Below are 23,682 nucleotides of genomic sequence, written 5' to 3' on the forward strand. Positions count from 1 at the left end.
CTTTATAACGGATCTCACTGTAGATCGTTGTCTAGATGGAAAAATTAAAAAAAGAAAATTAAAAAAAAATGTTTATTCTATATTTTCGATATGTATATCTTTTTTGTATATAAATTTTGTATATGTGACATGTGTAATTTGATTCTGACAAAAATAACATATTATTATAATAATATAATATTTTAATATATTATTATTATTTTTACAAATAGTAAATAAAAATATGGTTAGATAATAAATTATGATACATAATGAAATTGATCTAAAATAACATACGAACTAAATGACGTCTCTCAGATGTCTTTCTATATTGGAGGGTTAAATATGCAAAAATGCGTATAATATGTAACAATAAAACTATATAATGTTTCTCTTCCATGCTTTATGGTAATTTTCATTTAGTCTTAAAATTGACCTGAAAATTTTCAAATAATGTCGAAAATTTGTCGAGACACGAAGATCCGTAGCAGATGCAAGATGCTTCGTGATTACGGACAGTAACTGTAATGGAGAAAGGGTTTTTCATACGAGGACTCTGCTATTTGTATCACATTTGGGTGAATTGAATATTTAATATTTAATATTACGAATTTAATATTATTGATGCGTGAATATGTTGTAACTTTGAAGCACCCAGGGATTATCTTTGGCTCTCTTCGTTCCATTTTTGTATGCACTCTACGTTTCTCGAAGGGAATATTGGAATTTTCTATTTTTCTTGAGATTTCTTTTTCGAACTTTGGGCATTCTTGTCCAAAGGAATGGAATATTTCATTTTGCAATTTGTTTCGATTTCGAAGTAGAATCAAAAGTAGTGAGAAATAAAATACTACAGGATATTTCGTTTGAAAATTATCAATATTGAGACTTTGAAACTTTCTTGAAATTCTTTTTAGCATGCCGATTATATGATTTCGTCGTTCGTTATTCCAATAAAATTCTCACACTTCGTTCCGATCCTTAATGTATAAAAATTGGAAAAAATGAGAAATGAAATTTACGATTCGGATGAAACGACTTCCTTCTCTGTAGATTAGCGTTAAACGCCTATTTCCGTTAAATAAACGATATGGTGTTCGATCTATTAGATACCGAAACGATCGTTGCTAATTTAATATTTCCATACAATGGAGAATCGTCTAATTGCGGCGTTAACACATAATAGAACAATTTTATCTCCCCTCAAGGAACATCGGCTGATGGAACGACTCAAATAGCTGTCTGCCAATTATACGCGAGATTAACATCGATATGGTGCCGGTCGAGTTAAGATAGTCGGTATATGTACGGATTTACGAGCTTTATCAGCAGATCAAATCTTAATTCGAATCTACATCGGTCATACACGAGACGCACGTTACTCTCACTCTTCAACATCGCAATAAAATTTGAAATAAAATTCGCAATTACTTAAATATAGGCATAAATTCGAAAATTGTTTCTCTATAAAAGGCGAGAAATCAGAATTTGTTTCTCCTGTAATTTTTACGTGAAACTCATTGCACATAATGCGAAGACTATGTGGGAAAACACGATAAATCTATATTTGTTAACTTACTGATTTTTAAATTATTCGCTGGTTGGAATAGAGTATTCTAATATAACTTACAATTAGTGGAAGTTACATTTTCAAAACAGAAAATAAATCGAAGAAGTTTTGTATAAGATCCAAAGAATAATGTATCTTACCAAAATTAAAATTTTGGAAATATTCAAAAACAGTAATAACGCGTATTTAGTCCCTAGACCAAATAAAAACCAGTTTGGATAATTTGGATAATTAAGCTGTAAACTTCGCGAGATAAAACACTATTTTCATCTACGAAGAATGTAAAAGGACAACTCTTTTTGCCAACAACAATTTTCCTCTTTTCTCTAATCTACCAGCTCGAAGCCAGATCTAGGAAAATGCATACATATTCATAGGAACGCTGTTGGATTAAAATTTCTATTCGGCTTATCAGATTTCCACAGAACGATCTATTCACCGGTTGCGCCGATTCGCATCAGATGGCTCAAATTGATTCGAGGAAAATCTAGCGTCGCGATACGTGAGCAGAATATAGGGCAGAACGTCGTTTGCTGTTCTTTGGCATTCTCTCAGTCGTGGCTGCAACTGTCAGGACTTGGAGGTGGACAGGCGACTCGTTGGCAGACAAGGGAGTCGGTGAGGCAACCGGTGGAACACATCGGTACGGTCTGTTTAATATTCCGCCGTGACTTGAAGCGGAAACGGTATCTTCCGTGCGTTAAACGAAAACGACGCTCGAGGATCGTCCCACGAAAAGAAAGGAAAAATTCGTACGAGTCTATTATACCGATCGAATTTGTACGTTGCGATCTTCTGCTTCAAATAATTATCAATCGAGAAATCCTTCACTCGAAACATCGAACTGATAACTTCGTTATACTGCATATACTATAAATGTATTTCATTATACAATATCTCTTTGTATCATCTCTATTTTTATCTCTTTGTATCATCTGCTTCCCTCGTGTCATAAATGATCTATCGAATTTATCTAACTATATAGCAGTTCAATCCGAAACTAGAATCTTGATGGTTAACGAAGCTGGTCTCGAATAGATAGCAGCCGTGGCTCTAACTTTAATAACCAGCATGTCAAAAAATCGTAACTGTGTAATGGAGCAAAATAGCTTCTTTGTGTTATCCTGCTCTCAGCGTGTCCTCTCCGACGTTACAGGTTATCAATCAAATTAATTATCCATGCGATCGTAAATTCTCGAGTCTCGACTGAAGATCAAGAACTACCTGCAAAACCATAACCTGGTCGTAATTTCTTCTTTGAGAGTTATGAGCATTCTTTGGATCGTTGCGTCCTTAAATTTCGTGCAAACGCATGAAACTGCGCGGTCTAGCGATCAACAGCCGCCTCCAACTCTTCAACAAGCATCGTGTCAAAAATCCTGAGTCATACCTAAGTACAGTGGAGAAATAAGAAGCCTGCATCGCCACGAACAGAGCTATCTCGAGCCCACGCTCGAGACTCAAGACACCTCGAGTCCTGGTTCTTTGTTCGGCCAAACCAGCCTCTCCTTCCACGCTCACCTACACAAGCACACAAGTATACGTTCAATCCTTTCTTCTCTCATCCGGTTTGACCAGCGATTCCCGAGCTACAACTTTTATCTTTCCTGCGTGTTTCACCATCTGGAAAGGTGGAAAGAGAGACGAAAGGTGGACGGGGCCGGGCTGCTTATCGTTCGAAACGGCTAATAATCGACTCGGAGAACACAGGAGACGGTAAAAAAATTGGCAAGATCGAGCGCGTGGATCTCGTGCACGGGTGGCGCTCGATCCGCGCGTGAATCAGAGCGTGACGTCTGGATGCAGTCGTTTCACGATCGCAGAACACGCGCTTTTCGCGCCTTCCCTCCTGTCTTCGCCTAAATTACAATCCTTTGGCACTTATAACGCATCGGTGGACGTAGACACGGAATGTCCATTCTCATGTGGGACAAATTGTAATTGCGCTTGTTTCTGTTCTTTCATATATCTTCGCACGCTAATAATTATAGTAGCCAACGATCGTATTAGGTTGTCCGAAAAATGTCTTTCTTTCGTAAACGTGTTTTTTTACAACGATGCACCTTCACACAAACGCGAAACAAAGTCTGTGAAATGTCGCCGTGTTTATCTCAACAGAACAAAATGGATCGTACGAAATTCGATAAAATAATATGTCGGGTTTACATTAGAATTAGGGTTAGGGGCGTGTAACGAATCTTCGTTTGGGTTACACGTTGTCGTTATGCAATAGAGAAGACATTGACTAGTGCAAATACGATTATTATAGAACCGGACAAGTAACCGTGGTAGTTAGGTACTCGAGAAACTAATGACAATGATCCTAGATTCAATAACGAATCCGCGGTCGACGGGATGATAGATGAACGTACTCACAAAATCTAAGTCGGACGCGTAATATTCACTGGTCGTAAGGGGTTACTCTTTTTCATCGATGAGATCGCGTGCGGGAATGACTTTCCCGTCCCGATGATGCCACAGAGGAAAACTATATTGGGGTGTATCTAAGGACACGAGATCATCGGATTCGTCGAGAAAAGCCTTCGTTCAGAAAGTAAGGGAAATTGGCGTTGCTGCTAATTGGTCAATCTCCATATCGGTGGTTAGAAAAAGATGCTAGCCGCCCTCGAGGGAAAGTTGCTAGTGGGAGATGCCGCTCGTTGAAAAATAGGTCTCCCCTATTTTCCCGTAGTTGGGACAAAGACTGTTTGTCTGTTTGAAGGACTTTAGTTGACTAAATCTTAAGACTTATAACGGGCCCTCGAGCTAGCTGAACATGTACTGCGGAGACGCATCGACAATCTGGCAATCATCTTACTCGAAGAATAGGGTCTGCGTGTGGCGAGCTACGGGACAGAGACCGTTGGAATGTTTACTGTCGAGTGTTACAATTATTTCCTTTTTAAGGAGAGCTATAGAATTATTCCATGCCTTTGTTAGACAAAGCGTTCATCCCGTGACCGCGGCTACGTTCGGCGACTGACTGTCGCCTCGAGCCCAAGCTCATTATCACAACTCTCGAACAATTACAATCGGATTGAATAACTACAATTGTTCAATTACAGCTATAGTAGACTCTAGGTTACAATGTTGCGGGATTATCCAAAATTCCAAAGGCTCCGGTGTTGTTTCATCTCCGACAAATATAAAACAAAAACGTTGTGCGTCTATTATTTCCTCATAAAACGGAAGAAACTTTTTGGACAACCTAATATTTGTCATATGTGTAAATAGGGAAATTTCTTTGACTTATGTTACGAGCCACAAGTGAAATTAAAAGTTCATAGATCCTAATCAGAAGTGTATCGGCACGGGTCTAGAGGAAGTCGGGTCGGATTCCTCGAAGTATCTTGTAATTCGAGATTTTCGGGATTCTCGAGAATTTTAAAACTATACAAGTTAGAATATGGGGCGAAAATAATAACGAGATACAACATGAAGCAAGAAAATTTGTCTCGTAAAAATTATTTCGTAATAAAATTTATCGCTTACTTCGTTATTACTTTTGCTACATATTTTAACCTATGTATAGCTTTCAAATTCTCGAGAGCCTTGAAAACTCGCGGAAATTCCGACAGTCTCGAATTATGAGATACTTTCAGGAATCCAACCTGATCCCGAGAAAAATTCTCGCACGCCTCCAATCCTGATGAGTTCTGGAAACTATCAGTCCATGTGCAAGTGTCTATTTGAAAGTGTTAATTACGACATCGGCCGTAGGACCTCTCATTTCGTTTATTTTTCAATTATTTTCAACTTCTTCGCTCTTAACTAAAGTAGCGAGATACGGTAAAAGAAAAGCCTTAATCTTTGATAAAAGTAACTTCCAATTGTATTGTTCTTTTTTCAATCAATGAAGATAGCAATCAAGTAAAATTAATTTTACTAAAGAAAAAGAATGTTAGCTGTATAATAGCATTAGCCTTGAATTACAACTCAAGCGTATTTACAGAGCTTTCGTCTCGCAACAGTCGACGAGCTAATGTCTCGAATGTTAATTCTCACGCGGGACAAATAATTGTAATTGCGCTCGGTTCCTCTTCACATTTACGAAGCGCGAAAGTTAAGCAAGAAAGAAGAAAGGAAGCTTTGGTATTCGTGGTGTGACTTCGTTTGACTACGGTTTGGAATGTTCTGGGGAATTGGTGAGGAATTTTCGAGTGAGATTTATAAGCAGAATGGTAGAGGTGGCGTGGGAAAAACGTTTGGTTGGGAATGGTAACACCGTGGTAATTAACACGTTTGAGCGTGTACGTGATGGGTTTGAACGTGACTTAGATACGTTGGTTCAGCTTGTGTCGTATCGATACAAATAGAAAATAAATTACGAATCTGGAAAAATTCCCTTTGAATTTATAGATAAAGCGGATATTCTGACATACTTTGAAATAAAATAAATCTAGATAGATTTTATATGAAAATCATATGGTAGCATGTAACACAGGCGATGAAAATTCGATCGGTTGATCGATTGGTTATATGTAATGGTGCTTTATAATACGAAAATTTAGAAATTTTAACTTAGAAGTTGAACGTTCGCGGATTCGATTTTAAAAGATTCCCCGTGGAAAATTGAAATTTCTTGGAGAGAGTAATAACAGAAGTGCATTCTAAAAGATTTAAAGCAGATCTGAATGATTCATTCATTCGAAGATGAAACTGCGAATTGTCCAAGGGTATTTCGAAAAAATTCACGACTTTAAGGAATTTTAAACGGGGGCAACTGTTACGTAAGTTTTTAGGAGATGAAAATGGTAATATCGTACTAACGGTCGGAACACAATTGAGAAAGGTTGGTCGGTGAAGTTATGAAAGTTAGAAGAACGCGGTTTTCTTATTGTTTCTATTGTAAATTTAAAACTCTGCAGCGAGCCAAAAAGAAACAGAATACGAGCATAGTTCTTCTCTTTCAAAACGTTGATAGAATGGAGCTCTCGTGCCAGAACATAAATTAATAAGACAAAATCTATTAATCACGATACTTCAGCTCTCACCACTCTACAATTTCTAAACCTTATTCGCCTATCTCGAAAGAGTTACGAGCGTAAGTGATTGCCTGTTGCAACAGAAGATCACGAAACTCGATAAGAGGTATAAAGAAAAATTTTTAAATTGACGTGAGGTCAGTTCAATAATTGAATTGATTGACACCAGTTTTGTTCCATTAACTCGTCTAACAAGATTTCTGATAGAACCGATATTTTCATTTTTATGCTACCTGATCGTCGAACTACGATACAACGAAAATGAAAATTATATTTCGCTGTTGAAACATTGCGGAAAAAAAAGGAAGATTATAATTATAATTATCTGGCAATAACAATATACCAAGAATTTCAATATACGCTTTCAAAAATGGCGCTTTCGCTCTTTTCCACGTAGGAAAAATTATTCTTCACGTTCCAAGGGTCCTAATGAAAATTACATTTCGCCTCCCGGGCGACTAGAAATTACAATTATCTCGCACTAATGCACGAACAATTTCGATATATGTCTCTAAAAATCTCCTTTCTAGCAAAAGTTATTTTCCACCCCTCAAGCTCCACCTCCGCGACATAAAAATACAACAAAATTAAAATTCCGATTATCAACAATTATAATCTCATAATCGATCTAATCCAAATGATACTCTGTCCCAAACACAGAGTATCGAAAGAAAAAGTCCCTCATCGAATTACGCATAAACTAGACAGAACTCTAATCGTTAATTATTCTAATTCTAAATACGGATGATCGAAATAAGAATTGTCTGACTGAGTTACATATAAGCTTCTCGATCAAAATGCACACGTTACATCGAGGCCAGTTATTCGTTCTAATATCAAGGCGAACGCAGAGCCAAGTCGGACGCATACGCGTATGCGTGATAACGTGTTCGAAGAGTAAAGCGAGTTGGACACGCGAGCCGCGTGCGTAACAACGCTTCGCTACTTTCTCGTCTGCGTATCCGCACCAGTGAACGTCACTTTCTCAGACTGGTGCATACACGCCCTTCGCGATTCACGTCACTTTCTCAGGGTAGCCAGCCGGCGTGTTCTTCACGGACGAAGTCGTGCCTTCCTCCAGAGGAGACGTGCACCTGCGTGCAGGTTACTTTTTTTTTTTAGGAAACGTACGTATGTGTGCATCATGCACGCCCTCGAGAATAAGCCAAGTTCGTGCATGAATATTTATGTGGACGTTTTGTGGGAACTGTCGTTCATAAACTACTCTACTTGACTGCCTTCGTCTCTTTTGCAGAAAACTTGCGTTTTATGCATCGTGCTGGTCCATCGAGTCTGTGCAGGAATTCCTATTCTACTTACGGATGATTTACTCTCGTAATATGTATTATAAATTTGCCCTACGGATTTTTTCATGTAGAAACAAACGTTCGTACTCTCAAGGAAATACGAGTACGTTTATCAAATAAAAAATTCATTTCGAAGAATATATATATATGTTTTCGTAATGTTGCAATGTAACGCGTATTCGTTCCATTTTCTTTTCTCCGTTTACAAATACAGATAACGATAGAATGAATCTTTGTTACAATCTAATATTATCAGTTCTATTGGAAAAAGGAAAAGAAAGGAAAGTAGAGAAGGTATTTGTGTTGAAAAAATACCAACTACGTTAATACGAATAATAAATATACTTTTGTAAATGATCTAAATGTAAGGTACATCTGACTGACCTAAAACTTAGACACATTTGTCTACTATCAACCAACATCGTGTATCACGATTGCATAGAAGATTCAAACGGAAACTTCCCACGACAGATCGCCGGATAAGACAATAAAGTCTTTGTTCACGTTGAAGAATCTTCGATTTTTATTACGATGAGTCGTGCATACCACAGGGACATAGAGCTGTTTGCGTTTTGTTATTCAACGAGCGGCCACGGCGGGACGCGAGGAATTGCGCTTTTCTTTTCCTTCGTTAAACTTTTGACGTCACGCGTACGTGCATTTTCGGTTTAACGACGCTGAATCAACCCTCTCCACTGGTTCATTATGATTTTCAATTAATCCTTTCTCGAGAGAAGATTTATGGGCATAGCATGGATTTACAGCCGAGATCGTCTAAGCAATTTTATACAATGATTCAATTTTTATCGCTGGGATTTTATCGCTCGTTGAACACTGTATACTAGGTGTATTAATCGTAACCTTCTGCGTTGGTCTGATATCATGCGCGACAAGTGTAAATATGTAAAACCGAAGCCGCGAAGAATAAACTGCGATATTAATTTCATTTCCATGAAATTTTAATTCATGTATTTACTATGAAAGTAAAAACTTCAAGTTGCGTGTATCTTTCGATAAAATCGTTAAGTAAATATATAAGTAATAAGGTAAATAAATAAGTAAATATAGATAATTGTTAAATAAATACCGATAATGAAGCAACAAATTAATCTCCTAATACAGAGAAACAATATTTCTTATATAACCTACTTTGCTTGTATGTGTACAAAGTTCCATTGAGATCATCAGCCTCGAATTAGATAATCAGCTTGCTGCAAGTATAAAAATCGCATCTCGCAATAGCAACTTCTAACACAATGACCTCTAAGCATAAATTATATATATGTAAAATTTTGCGTTACTAATTAAGATGCTAATCACACGCCAACGTGTGTAGCACTGCATTAATAATTCCTCGGACAATGCTCCGCGCTGAACTCGGTTGCAACCGATACCAAATACAAGGCTACACCATATCTGACTAATTAACACTCGCTTTCGATGCGTTCGCCGACTTTTACCGTTTCGAAATTTTTCGACGTGCTAACGTATCATTGCGAACCGGCTGACATAACAACATATTTTTAGCGAATACGAGGGAGTTGGCATAAAATTCCACGCGAACAGGGCCCGTAATTTATTTGGATAAAGCCTACTCCGATCAAATTCGATTTCCTGCTTCGCCTTCTTTCAATCGAACATGTTCACGATCTCCTCTAACGATATACAGCATGTTCGGGTTATTCATTTTTATTTGCCCGTTTCGATTGATTTTTATTGTTATTCAGTTATTGGTACTGTCTTCTACAAGCGAACAATTTATTGGTCTTTTTCTTCCAATTGACACATTTGTGAGAAAAATGTTGGATTCCTAAACGTCTGCTGTAGCAACAAATATCGTGAGACATTTATCCAACGGCCATCATTTATAAAATATTCGCGAAATATGCAAATGCGTCGTAAACAGATTGCAAACTTTTATTTATAATTATTGGATCGTTAGTTTGTCGCTCGCGTTAGCTTGTTTACAAACCTAAAAATCTCAGTACCAAATACCCATTCTGAGAAATTCACGTTCTACATTATTCTAACACTATTAACACTGTGAAATATTAATAATACGCTACGTCTTGCAGTCAGTATCGTTCTAAGAATAATTTCTACGCTCGTATCCTCTTCCTTTTTAATTAATCGTCCAATCGTCATGAGTGTTTACGATTGTCGTTCCCAATCGATGGGCAGAGTGGAAAATAAGAATGATATAAAGGAACGTACATGCCGGCGATAAAAATAACGGTGGAACAGGTCGCGTTAATAGAGATGAAACGCAAATAAGTTGCGCGCTACATTTGCACCGCACGTATGTTTATACGTGTGCGTGCAAAAGGTGTACAAAGAGTTGCACGAGAACAGATGTTGCGCGTGGTGGCAATTTCGAGTGGCTGTCGAATGCTTGCGCAATTTGCGAGCACCTTATTGGCAGAGGCGAAATGTCGGACTGTATGTCGTTTAATTCGTCGTATTTTCATCGACAATTTCAATTGCCTCGTTTATAACCGCTAACGAGGATCTCAGGTATGCTACTGTTTGCAATTGTTTGACTGTCTTCAGCTGTTGGTAATTTGCATTTAAAATACGTACAATTAAGAGCAACTTACGATACGGCCGACATTAATTGTTTCAATAAAGATTACTCTGTTGTAATAAAACCGGCGTGAAGTATAAAGAAGAAGAAAAAAAGAAACAATAACACGGTGTTTGAGAAAAATTGAGCACTCGAGGACATAGATTAATTCGATCTTAAGAGGCGCCTAATAATTTTGTTACGTCGTATCTTTACACCGATAATTGCTATTGCGAATCACTATCAACACAGAAGCTAAAGTAATATAGATAAGTTGAAATCGCGAAACAGTCGCATTAATAATAGTAGATACAGATCAAACTTGTTCATACTAGAAACATCTTTTCCACGCTAATTTCCTCGGCATTACCAAGCATTTCTTTAATGCGGTTTTTTCTCCATTCCTCGCCAAATCTTACGAAATAAACGAAGCTCTGGCCTGCAAGCAGTAAAAGTAAAACAGAAAGGCGGAAAATTTATTTTCTCTATAACAGAATCAATTTCTGAATGAAAGAAGGGAGGATAAGAATGGAGGAGTTTGAAAGGTAGGTTGTACGAGCAAACACGTTACAACAACGCAAACTCTATTGGATGTCGGGAATAAGGCACACCGGAAGCGATTCTTCGAAACTGGCAACGAAACTTTTCCTGAACACGTTCCTGGCCGTTCGAGGAAAACACGCGTTTTAAAGTCGACTCGCGCGGTTGTTTCGCTCGTATTCCACGGCCATTCTTTCTTTTCTTCCGTACGGAAGCACGATCGAAGAGCAAAAAACAATTTCAACCTCTTTCGAACTCTTTTTCCCCTTTCTCATTTCTTTATTTCTCTGTTAAAGCACGCTTCAACCAATTAGGATCGTTTTTTCTCTTTGTGTTTATTCTTCTATGTTGTTTATTCTTCTTTCCGCGTTGCAAACAGAATATATTTTTCTACTTGTTGCAAAAGGTTTTACGTTTTGCAATGAAACGTCTCGTTCCATGATTAATTAATTGGAGAAAAGATGTTAGCTCGTTACTTTGGATTTGAAAACTTCCGTCTGTCCTCGAGGAAAATTTCAGCATCGCAGAGTTCCACGCGAAATCGAAACGTTCGCGCAATATCGTGCGAATCGCCGTGAGAAACATCGAAAGAGTAGTTTGGTATCTAGCAAACGCGGTAAATAAAGGCTTGGATAGAAAAAAGAAAGAGCAAAGAATAATAACACAGGCAGCTATTTTAAGACGTTCGACCGGTTTTCAGGAGCAACCAGTGATCCTGATAAATTCCTCGTGCATTTTTTTGCCAGCGACCAAATCGATCCAACTTTCCAATTTGTTCATTATTCTAATCCTTTGCAACGGAAAGCAGCGTTTGTTTGCAAAATGTCTCATTGAAAATTCCTCTTTCTACGAAATTTATTTTTTAAAGATCAAAAGAGAAATTTAAATTTCTCCCACGCTAGAAAAACATCGTAGGTATTACAATATTTGCGTTGTTATGCTCTGTGTTTTAAGCAAATGTACAAAGAACGGAGAAATGTGTGTACATATTACGTTATGCTAGAGAAAATTTTCTAGATATTAAAAATGCAAGTATTAAAGGAGATGCGACATCGCGAACGATACGATAGCTTTGAAAATAAATATGTCGAGCTACAGACAGATAAATTTAAATATGCTTAACCATCAGTTGAAAAGTGTGCTTATCGCGAAGTTAAACAAATATCAGAAGTCTGAATTTGTTTTTATATGAATACGTTATTACTACTGAAGTTCTCATAAAAATATATAATTAATCCCGGTAAATTTATTTATCGCAAGCAGCCATAAAGAGCAATAAATTCCAATGTAAATTTCGAACAATAACGTTTGCAACAATTTACGCATTTTACATTCCACGATATTAAAAAATCATATTTGTAACAATTTATGTATCTGTCGTCTTACAACTTTCCATTGAAACATTTTTTCCTATCTTCCGTACTCCTCAAGATGTTCAATCCGATCCATTTAAACCAAATACGCTGACGGTAATTCGTAGCAATTTATCGAACAAAGAGAAACGGCTCCAGAAGATGTCCGTAAAATTTGATTCAGCGGAGAAGAATTTTTCCTCTTACGGTTTTTAGGATCCGAGTAAGAAACGAGAAGGATGGATATTCTATTTGGAGCGTACAGAGCTCGTGGGATATAACGTCGAAACCGGCGGCTCTGCCGTGAATCAGCTGGCACGAAACTATCAAAAATTAACGGCTGCGGATCAATCGAATGGAACGGGGAAAAGATGCAGCCAGGGGAAAGCCGACACGGTTGGATTACCGATGTCGAAACGAGCTGCCAATTTTTCAAGGAGGGAAACAGTGCGAATGTGTTACGGGATCGACCTAATTTCCTCGGTGAATTTTCCTCGTCAGCGGAAAAAAAACAGCAGAGCCTGGTCAGCTAACCGAACATTTCCTTCCCTTCTTTCATTTTCTTCTTTTCCCGCAAACAATACGCCCTCTCGGAATAAAAACTGCAAATTCCCTCAATTGCCATGTCTAACAATGTTCCTGGCGCCTCGTGATCGTACGAAGTAAGGGAATTATCGTCGAATGTGTTCAGAATGCAATTTCGTCTTGTCCAATCGATTTTTAGTTCCTATTAACCTCGACTACAGGTATTACGGGAATGATTGTACGTACAGCAAATTTTATTCATATACACGGTGTTCCTGTTATTGTTCTTTGCCATTATGTAACATTGTAAATGGATGAATTCATTAAACCCTGTTCTCTTCCAATTTTCTTCCACTTTTCTTAGAAACCTACCGCTCATGAGAAAGACATTGGGAATTAAAAATGTGAACACGCTGTATAAATCCGGTAATCGCACTTAAGCCTACTCGAATACAAGCCAACTTAGTCGTACATAACTATACTCGAACTAAATTTAAGCGGATTTAACTACACGTATTCCGAATCTAATCAGACCTGTCCCTATGCACCCAAATCAAATTATAGCGTTCGAGCGTAGTATCATTAGTATACTATATATAAACGTTAGTATACGATCTTTCATATTTAAACATAGATATAACGTGTAATTAATATTCCGTAAAATACGTGCCAAAACGCACGTCATCGGCAAGAAACATCGACGTCCAGCGTATTTTCTACTTACAAGGAGATGGCAAGAACTGGGAAATCTCGAGTGAACTAGCTGTACGTGTGTACGATGCTTTAGGCTGACGGTGTAACAGCACCAAAAAGATTTCACTGTGCAACCGTTTGTTTCTGAGAAATTAATACATTTTTTCATATCTTTATATTAGGTTGTCCGGAAAGTATCTTTCTTTCGCACACGTGTTTTTTACAACAGTGCAGCTTCATACAAACGTGAAACCAAGTTTGCGAAACGTCGCGGTGTTTATCTCAACAGAACAAAATGGATCGTACACAATTCGACAAAATAATATAAAACAAAAAACGTTGTGCGTCTATTATTTCCTCATAGAACGAAAGAAACATTTCGGACAACCTAATCGATTCTTTTAATATTGATATTACGCTCGGTTGAATATCAAATTTTTACAATTTACCTTGATCAATTTTTCATTATTTTTATTTATCACGGCACCGCTGCGAAGTCTTACGATTCTACGGATGGAAATTGTAAGAGGAACGTTTTAGAACGTGAGAAATTGCTGCACCAAGAAAACAAAGGGCTGTGCGTTCAAATCCTTCTGGGATAGTTTTACCATCAACCTAATGCGCATACAGCTATCTTATTCGAAATTTCGCAGCTCTTGCCTTGTCAAATCAAAATCTCGCCATATCAAAACCTTGAAGTATGAGGAAACAACGATCCGGTCGTGTAACGTTTAATGAGAGTCGTAAAATAAATAAAAAATAACGCAATGACGTAATTAGAGGAAGCGAGAAATAAGAAGATACACTCTCAATTTTTTCTCCATTGATTGGAGAATAAATAATGGCAAAAATAATGGTTTCTTGCTTCTGGATATTTCTTTGAAAAAGTTTACGCTAAAGGTGCCAGGCAATGCGATTAGGGCAGATCGATTGCACCATGCTTTCTCGAGGTATGTTTAATTAACAAACTGTTGGGGATAATTATGCCGATGCTCGGAACGGCAATAAAATTAGTGTTTAGTTAGCAATAAAAAGACTGAGTAATCACGCGGCGAAGGTTACGTTTTTTGTTACGGCAATTAAGCGATCAAAACATCAGTGTCGAATGATATCCGTAATCGTTAGTTTGACACGACTGGATTTGATGTCGACAGCCGACACCCAGGAAGCAGCGAATAATTAACAACAACAAGTATCGACGACGAGATTAAAAGATCAACAACAAATCGATAATACTTGTCGTTCCATACGTTGTTTTCGTCTGTCAGAAGTTAAACAGAAAAAGAAAAAAAACATATTTGACGAACGTTCGAGTGTTCTGTAATGCTGTTTTCACAGATAAAGAAAATAAATTTCGAGATAATTGTACGCAATCACGGATAAAGGAAAAGCAAGAGATCGATATCGAAAGACAATGACGCGCTATTGACAACTCGATCCACGTTTCTCGACGCTTTTCGTCAAGTACAGACGACCGATTGCGTATGATTAAGACGACTCCTACGATAAACGCACATTGAATCACGATGTTTGATTTCCGCGTTTATAGATGCGCGGAGAAATCGTGGGATTACCGGCGAACGCACGGGGAAACTTCAGAAAAATTTCCCGTCTTAGGAAACCCGCGAGATTGGACACCGATACATACAAAGCTGTAAATCGACATTTTGTTCCCGGTTTTCCGTATTCCTCCGTTCCGAACTTCCCATATTATTAAACGAACTAAACGTTTAAGAAGCAACTTATTTTACAAAATTCCATTGTGATCGTGCACCTGATTGTTCTACTGGAAACTTAGCGATAGTTCAATGCTATCGATGATACATCGTGTTTGGGATTGCGAAATGGTTGGAAACGTAATTATTACAATTCCCCTCTCAAGGACGCTGCACTCGCAAGTGTGAAAAACAAGATCGCTGAAAGAGAAGTTAAACACATATTTGCGGTTCGATTTATTTTTATAAAGCAAGATACGTGTATCTTTCTACTACTGTACGAAAAATTCCCATTAAAATCGGATAAAATGAACGTCTTATGCATGTTACAAATACGCCGACGTTTCGACATAATATTATTTAATTCGGAACGTACGTAAAAATTTACGTAAACCGAGTATACCGTGAGATATACGTACGTATACCATTCGCGTGGTTAATTTACAAAATTTCGAATCTACGAATGATGAAAGAATGAACGTCTATGTACCTACTTACAGGATCTGTATCGCGGATACGATACGTGTAACCGATTTATTCGCAAGACCGGATGACGTCAGCTTTCGATGCAGAAATATTAACGGTTCTAGAGAAACGCGTGCAAATGTTTTTATCACGAGGCACTTTCCACCCAGGCTACGTAATACAAACAGATCATGCTAGAATTCGGTTGGTAAAAGCGTTGTATGAACGAGGTCGTTATCGCGGGCGGTAATGCGACTGTCTGACAAGTGACATGATCACCGGGGCCCGGATTATGGTTTTAACTTCGCGTCGACTTCGCTAAATATTTACACGGTGCACCTGTCTCGCGATTTTTCTCGCAAATCACATTCACTATACTCGCTACTGTAACAGTGCGTACTGACGGTGATATAACACGAATAAACGATAACAAAATCGTGATTGCTAAACGTCTTTCCTCGGCCCCGTAACGTCCATGATAATAATCTGAAAACTGTGACTTTTCCTCGATATGGCAGATGATACGACAGAAGCGTACGATACGACTAAGGAAGATAAATTCTACAGTAAATTCATGTCAAAATTAATATTATTGACTGTTCATGTTTGTTCAGCGAGGAAAGTATCGTTCTTCCTTTACAGGATTGTGTATCGATCTTTTGACTTTCCCGCGTTTCTAACGAAATATCGTTTATGCGTGTCGAGAAGAGAAGAATCAAAATTCAATTTTCAAATCGCCATACTTTCTCATCCTAATAAATAGCCGATTGTTGAGATTACGGAGATCAGCTTCCGCGAATATCTCACGAGCAACGAATTTGTAGAAGCGTCGTTCCTGGTGTAGAAAACGAACGATGTTATGCGATAGAGAACGTTCACGTGGCAATTTATTCATCTGGTTTCCATGGGAATAAAAGCATTGCGTGTGACGAGCGGGGAACGATACCCCCGCGAAAACCGGTCCCGCTCGAAATTATCGATGCGAACACTACGAAACTTCAGCCGGCCAACCGTACAACGTTTGACGAGAGTCGGTTTTACTTTATGTCTATGTTTTTATCCACGTTGCAACTCGACCGAGCAATTTCGTTTAAGTAAAAGCGATTTACTTGGAGAGGCAACTTTTAAATACCGCGCCTTACGAAAAGATAAAACGACGCGATCCAATAACAGAGAGAAAGCTAAAGAACAACGATGGCGTGCCGTTATCGATGTCCAAAAATTTCACAAGAAGCATCGATCTTTAAAAGACGCAAAATAGAATAGCAACGGAACGCGAACTGGTAAATACCTGGCGACGGAGTCAGGCACGAATATGTTCCACCAGGAAGGCCTCTTCTGTCTGGCTTGCGTGTAAAGTCCATCGGTGCTTGCGACCTGTGTCGGGACGCCAGCAATCCCTTTCCTCCTTTTGCGATCGAGTTTCGGCGGCCTGGCGAGGATATGCCACGACTTTCTGCGAGCCTTTTTGCCCTCGATGTCCGCTTGTATTCTTCTCTCGTTCTCCAGTAGTTCTTGGTTCTCCTCGAGCAGATCCTGCGACACGTAGAAAACCGAGCACCGTCTGCCACACTCGCTGGCGCGTCTTTTCTCCTTCTGCACTTGTTTCGTATTTTCCTTCTCCTCGACAACGCTACCGCGTCTCGCTCTATGAAACAGACTGTCCCTTCGCGCCTTCAGATCCTCCAGCACGCTGTGCCGTCTGCCTTTATTATCGCGTAAAATAGCGTTCGAGTCTCTTCTGCCAACAGCGCCGATAAGTTTCGCGAATGACGATTCTTTCTCCACTATCGAAGGAATCGAATTGGTCGACGCGTATTTGGCGGCCGAGTGGCCGTTGTTCTGCGGCTCGTTGCTGATGTACATCTTGCTTTCCATGCTACGTATCGATCGAGATCTTCGAAACGCGTATCCACGTTTCCACTGTATTGCCGATATACTAAATCAACAACACCGAAACACCCGCGACCACTATACTAGACGACGAAGACGAGGAAAAACCATCAGGAAACTGTCGCGACGCACTGCACACTTAATCACCCGAGATCCGCTATCATTTTTCCGGTGGTTCGCAAGGGAAATACGGAAGGCATGAGTCGCGTACCGTTAAGGCGCGATCGGCATTATTCCGTCGCCGGTGAAAGCAGCCACGACGGCGTACCGAGTGACCGCCTTTTCACTCCTCGTGAAACGTGCTATCGGCACGAATACGCGCGTATCCAACGAACGCGACCGAACCACGAACCTATATATATATATATATATGTATATATCGTATCGACCGGACCTGTCCACAGATACGTGTATACAAACCGGGAACAGCTCAAGCGCGAGATCCACCAACAGATCGTTGACCCAAGAGAATCGTGAGCGCGGAACCAGCCAACGGTGGTCGACCGACTACCTTCCACCTCGCGCGCGTCTTTTGCTCGCACGCATTTGTTTCTCTATTTTCTGGTAAGTCGAGAAGAGAGCTCTGGTTGGAAACTCGTTCGCCGCGTTTCTACGTTTCGGAACGTCAACCGAATCAACCTTTGCCTCGTCCTCGAGCCGTCAAAGGTGGCGCGGTGTGTGACTCGTGTTGTAATAACTTACAACCGAGAGATTGTATTTGGAGCAACTCGGAACGAATTCGATAACGGTTCCTCGCAGTGAACAAAGTGAATCTGTCTGGTTGAACGAGAGAACAAGAACGAAGAGACGAGTCTGGTTTGCTGCGAAGTCAATTTCCTAGCGGCTTCGAATCGTTTCCACGATTTCAATGCAGGAACTACGACCAAGCTTCGCTGTTGCTAGCGTCTTCTTCTTTGGCCGGTGGAACGCTTTCGGATGAACGACTCGACTTGTTGATAGTGTTCAGCCAAAGCGGTGTTCCTTTTCGTCGTTCGATACGGTGGTAACGACGGGGAATCGAGGCTGGCCCGCTGAGACCGCCGATGTCGGCCACAATCCGCACACTCGTCCTTTCTTGTCGTCGTAACACCGACGTGACGTTGTCGCGATGCCGACACGTATACACACACGGGCCAAAATCGAGATTCGTTTACTACGAGAGAGGGAGAGAACACACGTGACACGCGCGATCTTCAGCAAATTAATACGTTGCTTTGATAAAACAAAATTCGACGACGATATAACAGGATACACGGCGTCTCGTGTTAAGAAGAGAGGGAGAGACGCACAACCGGCGGAAAAACAGGCGACTTTCTCTCGCCTCCTCTTTTTTTCTCGTGTTTCTTTCTTCGCAACTTTATTGTAATGCGTTTCGATTTTGCGCGCATGTGCGCACCTGATCTGCTTACACTCCACGACGATAGCCGGTTTTCGATAAACCGAGATATCGGGCTACACAGTTGACAGTGGTACACACACGCCGAATCGACAGGCCGTCACGAGAATCGAGTATCGCAGCGACTAAGCGAGAACGAAGCCGACTGCTTGTATTTATACACGTCGAGGCACTCGGCCGAGACTGTCTCTTCGGGCGCATCCCCCACCTCCCGTGCCCGAGTACCCAACAAGAAGAAACACGCATCGAAGACACACGACTTTACGCTCTTCGTTAATCGTTTACAAACAATCTTTTTTTTTTTCTTCCTTAATTCTCTCGATACCGTCTTACACGCGTCCGAAATAATTGCGGGATTGAAGGAAGGCGGCGATCGTACGAAACGCGTACTCGCAAGATGGAGGACTTTAAGGTCCGTAAATGGGAAACGCTGGAACCGGGGCATGTGTTTCACATTGCAACTATCAGCGTGAGCAAACGAGCAATTCGTAATTTGTCGTAGTAATATTATTACGACGATGATTTGAGAGCGAATTTTAGTGTCTTTTAAACTTGTAACTGATCAATATGTGTTGATATGATCGATTGATTGAAAAATCAATCGAACTTCTTTGTATGTTTTCTTTTCTAAGAATCTAATACGTTCGAAAATATTTCTTTTTTTTTGTTTGCGCTCGGGGTGAAAAAAATAAATCGCAGATTTCATTTGAACGAAGTTGTTTCGTTATTTGTAAATGTTCCCATCACGTTCTTTTTTTTTTTTTTTTTAAATAGGAAGTATTCAGGAAGAATTCGAAATTTTCATCTTCTTTCTTACGTCAGAGTGAAAAATGTGGATCGTAGATTGATTTTTCAGATCGAGATGAACATTCGTGAAACACGTTGACGACTACAATAATGTCTTACTTGCAGCTTACTAGTAAAGAAAATCGCGATTGAAAATACGTTGAACAACTTGGAATCAATGTAATATAATGTGTTCATGAATATATACATACACATATATAATATGTATGTGTTTCTCGCTCATTTCTGTCTTATATTCATACGATTCGTAGTTTTCAATCGTTTTATTAATTGTTTAAACAAACGTTTAATTGTTCATCGAGTAATATATTATCGAGAAGCCCGTGTAAACGAATCAACAATGCGATAAGTCTTAAGTAAATAAGTAACAACGTGCCTCGATTCAGTATACTTAAAGAACACACAGTATACACAAACACGGATAATTATCGCATGTAACTAAACGACGATGGGAACTAGTATGGTCGTAGTAAAAAGCAATAAATAATCGTAAATAAGTTCAATTTCAGAAAAATGTCAAGATACTAATGCATCGAATTTCCAGCTCCAGAAATTATCCTAACTAAATTATTCTTCGCTTTGCATCAACATTTCTAACATGCTATATTTCTTATAAATTTATTCTTATAAATATCTTCATATTTGTTAAAAATTTTATCGAAAGATATCTTTATTCAGACTATTAAGAAACAAAAATGGAGAGTATTCTTCGTCGAAGAAAATCACTCTGTCTCGTCTAATCATGAGCCGTTGTAAACGTGAAAATCTTCACGCGTGTACGGGAGAGAATAATCCAATCTTTGGCGAAATAAATTTCTGAGAAGCATATTCGTACGTCGCGTATCTCGAATTGCGATAAAGATTCTCATTGATAACGATGACAAACACCTTCTCGAGTTTTTCCTTCTTTTTCTCTATTTCTCTCTTTCTCTCTTTGATTAACTGCTTTTCATAGGCAAGATGCATACAGTAAGAAATAGTCTGATTCTTCTCAGACGAAAACATAGAAAATTATCACGGCAAAACAGCTTTCAAATGATCTAGCAATCGTAACTCATTTCATAATCCATGTCTAACTATTCGTCACGTCTGAATCGACGAGCCTCGGTTACCTAACCGCTGTTGCCGGCGCACAGATTAATTTTGTTGTGGAGCGTTATGGAGTCTGTGCACTCGAAACTGCGTGCAATTAACTGGTTTGTATGTCGGGAAGTTTCCAATGTAGCCTCGTTTATGTTTTAACGAGTTCTATAATAATTCGAATCGCTCACAAGTTCGTAGCGAAATTTTCATCTTTCGTATATTGCGATTCGAAGAAATAGTAATCGATAATAGAAGCGAAGCAGGAAATTTTTCAATCCAATAAAAATTGGGCTATGAGGAAGAGCTTCGATTATCGAGAATTTATTTAAAAAATGAGAAATAATAGCTACCGTAGTCAGTATTATCGATTCGTATCTTCATGAAACGAAATCTAAGTAAAAATTTGTTCTAGCTTTTAATTTATAATATTATTCATGAACATTATAAAAAATATCTCATTTTAGATATTTCGAATGTTCTACGCATCCTGTGTAGTTTCATGTAATTTAAATTCCCCGCAAAATCGTAAACATCAGCGGTCTAATTGTAGCCCCTTTTTTGTCCCGAAATTTCAACTTCTACAACACGTCCAAGCCAAATTCGATTATGCCAACCGCGATATATTTCGTTCGTATGATTTAGGATCGTGTCGCGAGACACTTTTTCGTGGCGATACAACTTTGACCCAATTGCTGGGAACGACCGGATGAGTCGAACTTTAAACTGCGCCACAATCGAAAGCTACAGCTGTACCATTTGTGTAAATTCACCTTATACGGATCGAACATACACCATCAGGTGTCTTGCTATGTTTTCGTGAATATTTAAAATTAATCCAATCATGGCAAAAATTTCAAATTAAAACGAAGAATTCACAATCATTGGTGAAAATATACATTTACTGTGCAATTTCAGCGATTAGAATTTTTCTTCTTACATTGTGTAATTCTTCATATGTCATTTTTGCTTTGATTTCTTTGTTGCTAATGTTATGTTTTAGTCGTGCATAATTCTAATGTTATATACATATATAAACGTGTTTGTTTTCCTGTTTAGTGTTTAGAGATCGCTTCGAGAAACTCGGCTGACCGAGTGAGATTATGGTCGTCCGTAGAGGGACAGAGAAAGAGAGAGAGTTAATTGGGTGAATCGAATTAAGAGCCAGCCAGTATTTTCATTGTTGCAATTCTCTAATTAGTCGCGTACGAATTGACCAATTGTTTCCACCGGTTTGCACGTCCGTCTCTCGTTAATCCCGCGAGTCTGCGTTCGAAAGAGCAATCGCAAGATTTTACACAAAATCTTCTTCTATAAAGTCAGACGCGTTCCGATATAAGCGAAAATGGTGAACGAATAATTGACACAACGCACGTGAAATATTCTTCAACAACGCTGTCTTACAAAGATCTAGAAAATCGATGAACTCTTCGATCGGACTGACTTAAATCAAAACGATAACGTCGCTAAATTCGCTAATTCATCAATTAATCGAGCCAGCATGAACAACATATAATTTCAAATAATAACGACGATAACTACGCCACGGATTTGCGTGCAAAATTTCCGCGAGCACAATCAAAAGAAGTGGAATTAAAACGAGTTACAATATTGCCTGTTTTATACATTTTTGCGTACTATATGCATTCTGTACATTTCTTGTATCGTCAAATTTCGCACAAATGCACAAAAGTTCGCAGCCTGCTAATACCACCAATAGAATACCAATATTCCGTGACAAAACGCAAAATATGCCCATTGGCAAATATCAACAAAGGAAAATTCTCCAAAACGTGGAAGATCGCTTACGAATCCGCTATAGCGTAATAATCACAATATCAAGAAAAATAGCAAACCATCGATATTCAACAATTCACGATAACGATGATCTTCGAGCAAAATTATTCTCGAACAAAGCGAAGAAAGAGAACAGAAAAATGTTCTCGCTTGGCACAGAGCAATTTCAAAGGAACGGTGGTTTTATGCATCGAGGAAAAGACGAGCGTCTCTACTAACGACCTTATCAGTCAACTGCTTATCACCGACCTCACGTAGCCGAGGACAGGTTTATGACTCGACTACTGCAATCGCGAACAAGTCTATCTCCGTTACCTCAAACGGTTCCCCTTTTTCTTCGTACCACTTTCCTGCGGCGTTTCTTGTTTCGCGGAGAGCCACAACGGCAAGAACAAAGCGGGCAACGGCGGTGCAAGCAGAGGCACGATTTTCGTCACTACGAATCGAATAGTTTGGCCGCTGTTTCGTGATCGAAGAACGAGATTCGAGGCACGCGTGTCGGCGGGCAAACAGCTTTGATTCGATTCCATGCGAGTTTCTTCCACGTCGACGCCGCGTAGAATCGTCGAAAGGCCGGATCGATGTGCAAATAATCTCGTTTCGTGCCTCTGCATTTGCTTCGTTTCATTTAGCATTAAGTTTTCTCGCTCGAATTACTAATAAGATTAGTAGCTGACTCAATATACGATTACAGCTAACTACGATTGGACAAGCGATGCAAATTTCTCACGAATTTGTACTTCAGACAAAAAATTGGGTTGTAACAAAAATTCGTTCTGTCTTCGTTTGTATTTTCAAGCGCAGAGCACAGGATAAATACAGGCGCAGTGGCGGTAAAAAGAGAGTTTAAAATTGATCAGTGTGAACTTTAGGATGAAAAGTTGCTCGCATATTGGTAACAGATTATCTATTCTTTGGTATAATATGTGCATTGTGCTTATTCAATGTATTTTTGTGCGTTCAATGTATTTCGTAAAATTATTATTATTACTATTATTTGTCATCCTTGTACGGA

The 23,682-nt window shown here is 39.1% G+C and overlaps 1 protein-coding gene across 13 annotated transcripts in view; it reads right to left on the reverse strand.

The window, feature by feature from the left end:
* LOC126872127 (TLD domain-containing protein 2) overlaps positions 1–23,682 on the reverse strand; it is a 302,759-nt gene that overhangs the window by 124,239 nt on the left and 154,838 nt on the right. For 3 of the 13 annotated variants that reach the window (XM_050631716.1, XM_050631711.1, XM_050631714.1), the window contains exon 1: positions 16,986–19,121. The exons of 6 other annotated variants lie outside the window; for them this stretch is intronic. In XM_050631716.1, the coding sequence (XP_050487673.1) occupies positions 16,986–17,572 (587 nt within the window). In that variant the 5' untranslated portion in view covers positions 17,573–19,121. Of the gene's footprint in view, positions 1–16,985; positions 19,123–23,682 lie in introns of those variants that run through there. 4 more of the 13 variants (XM_050631715.1, XM_050631710.1, XM_050631713.1 and 1 more) reach the window with 2 other exon arrangements.

This window comes from Bombus huntii, chromosome 12 (assembly GCF_024542735.1).
Source record: "Bombus huntii isolate Logan2020A chromosome 12, iyBomHunt1.1, whole genome shotgun sequence".
In the NCBI taxonomy this organism is placed as follows: Eukaryota; Metazoa; Arthropoda; class Insecta; order Hymenoptera; family Apidae; genus Bombus; species Bombus huntii.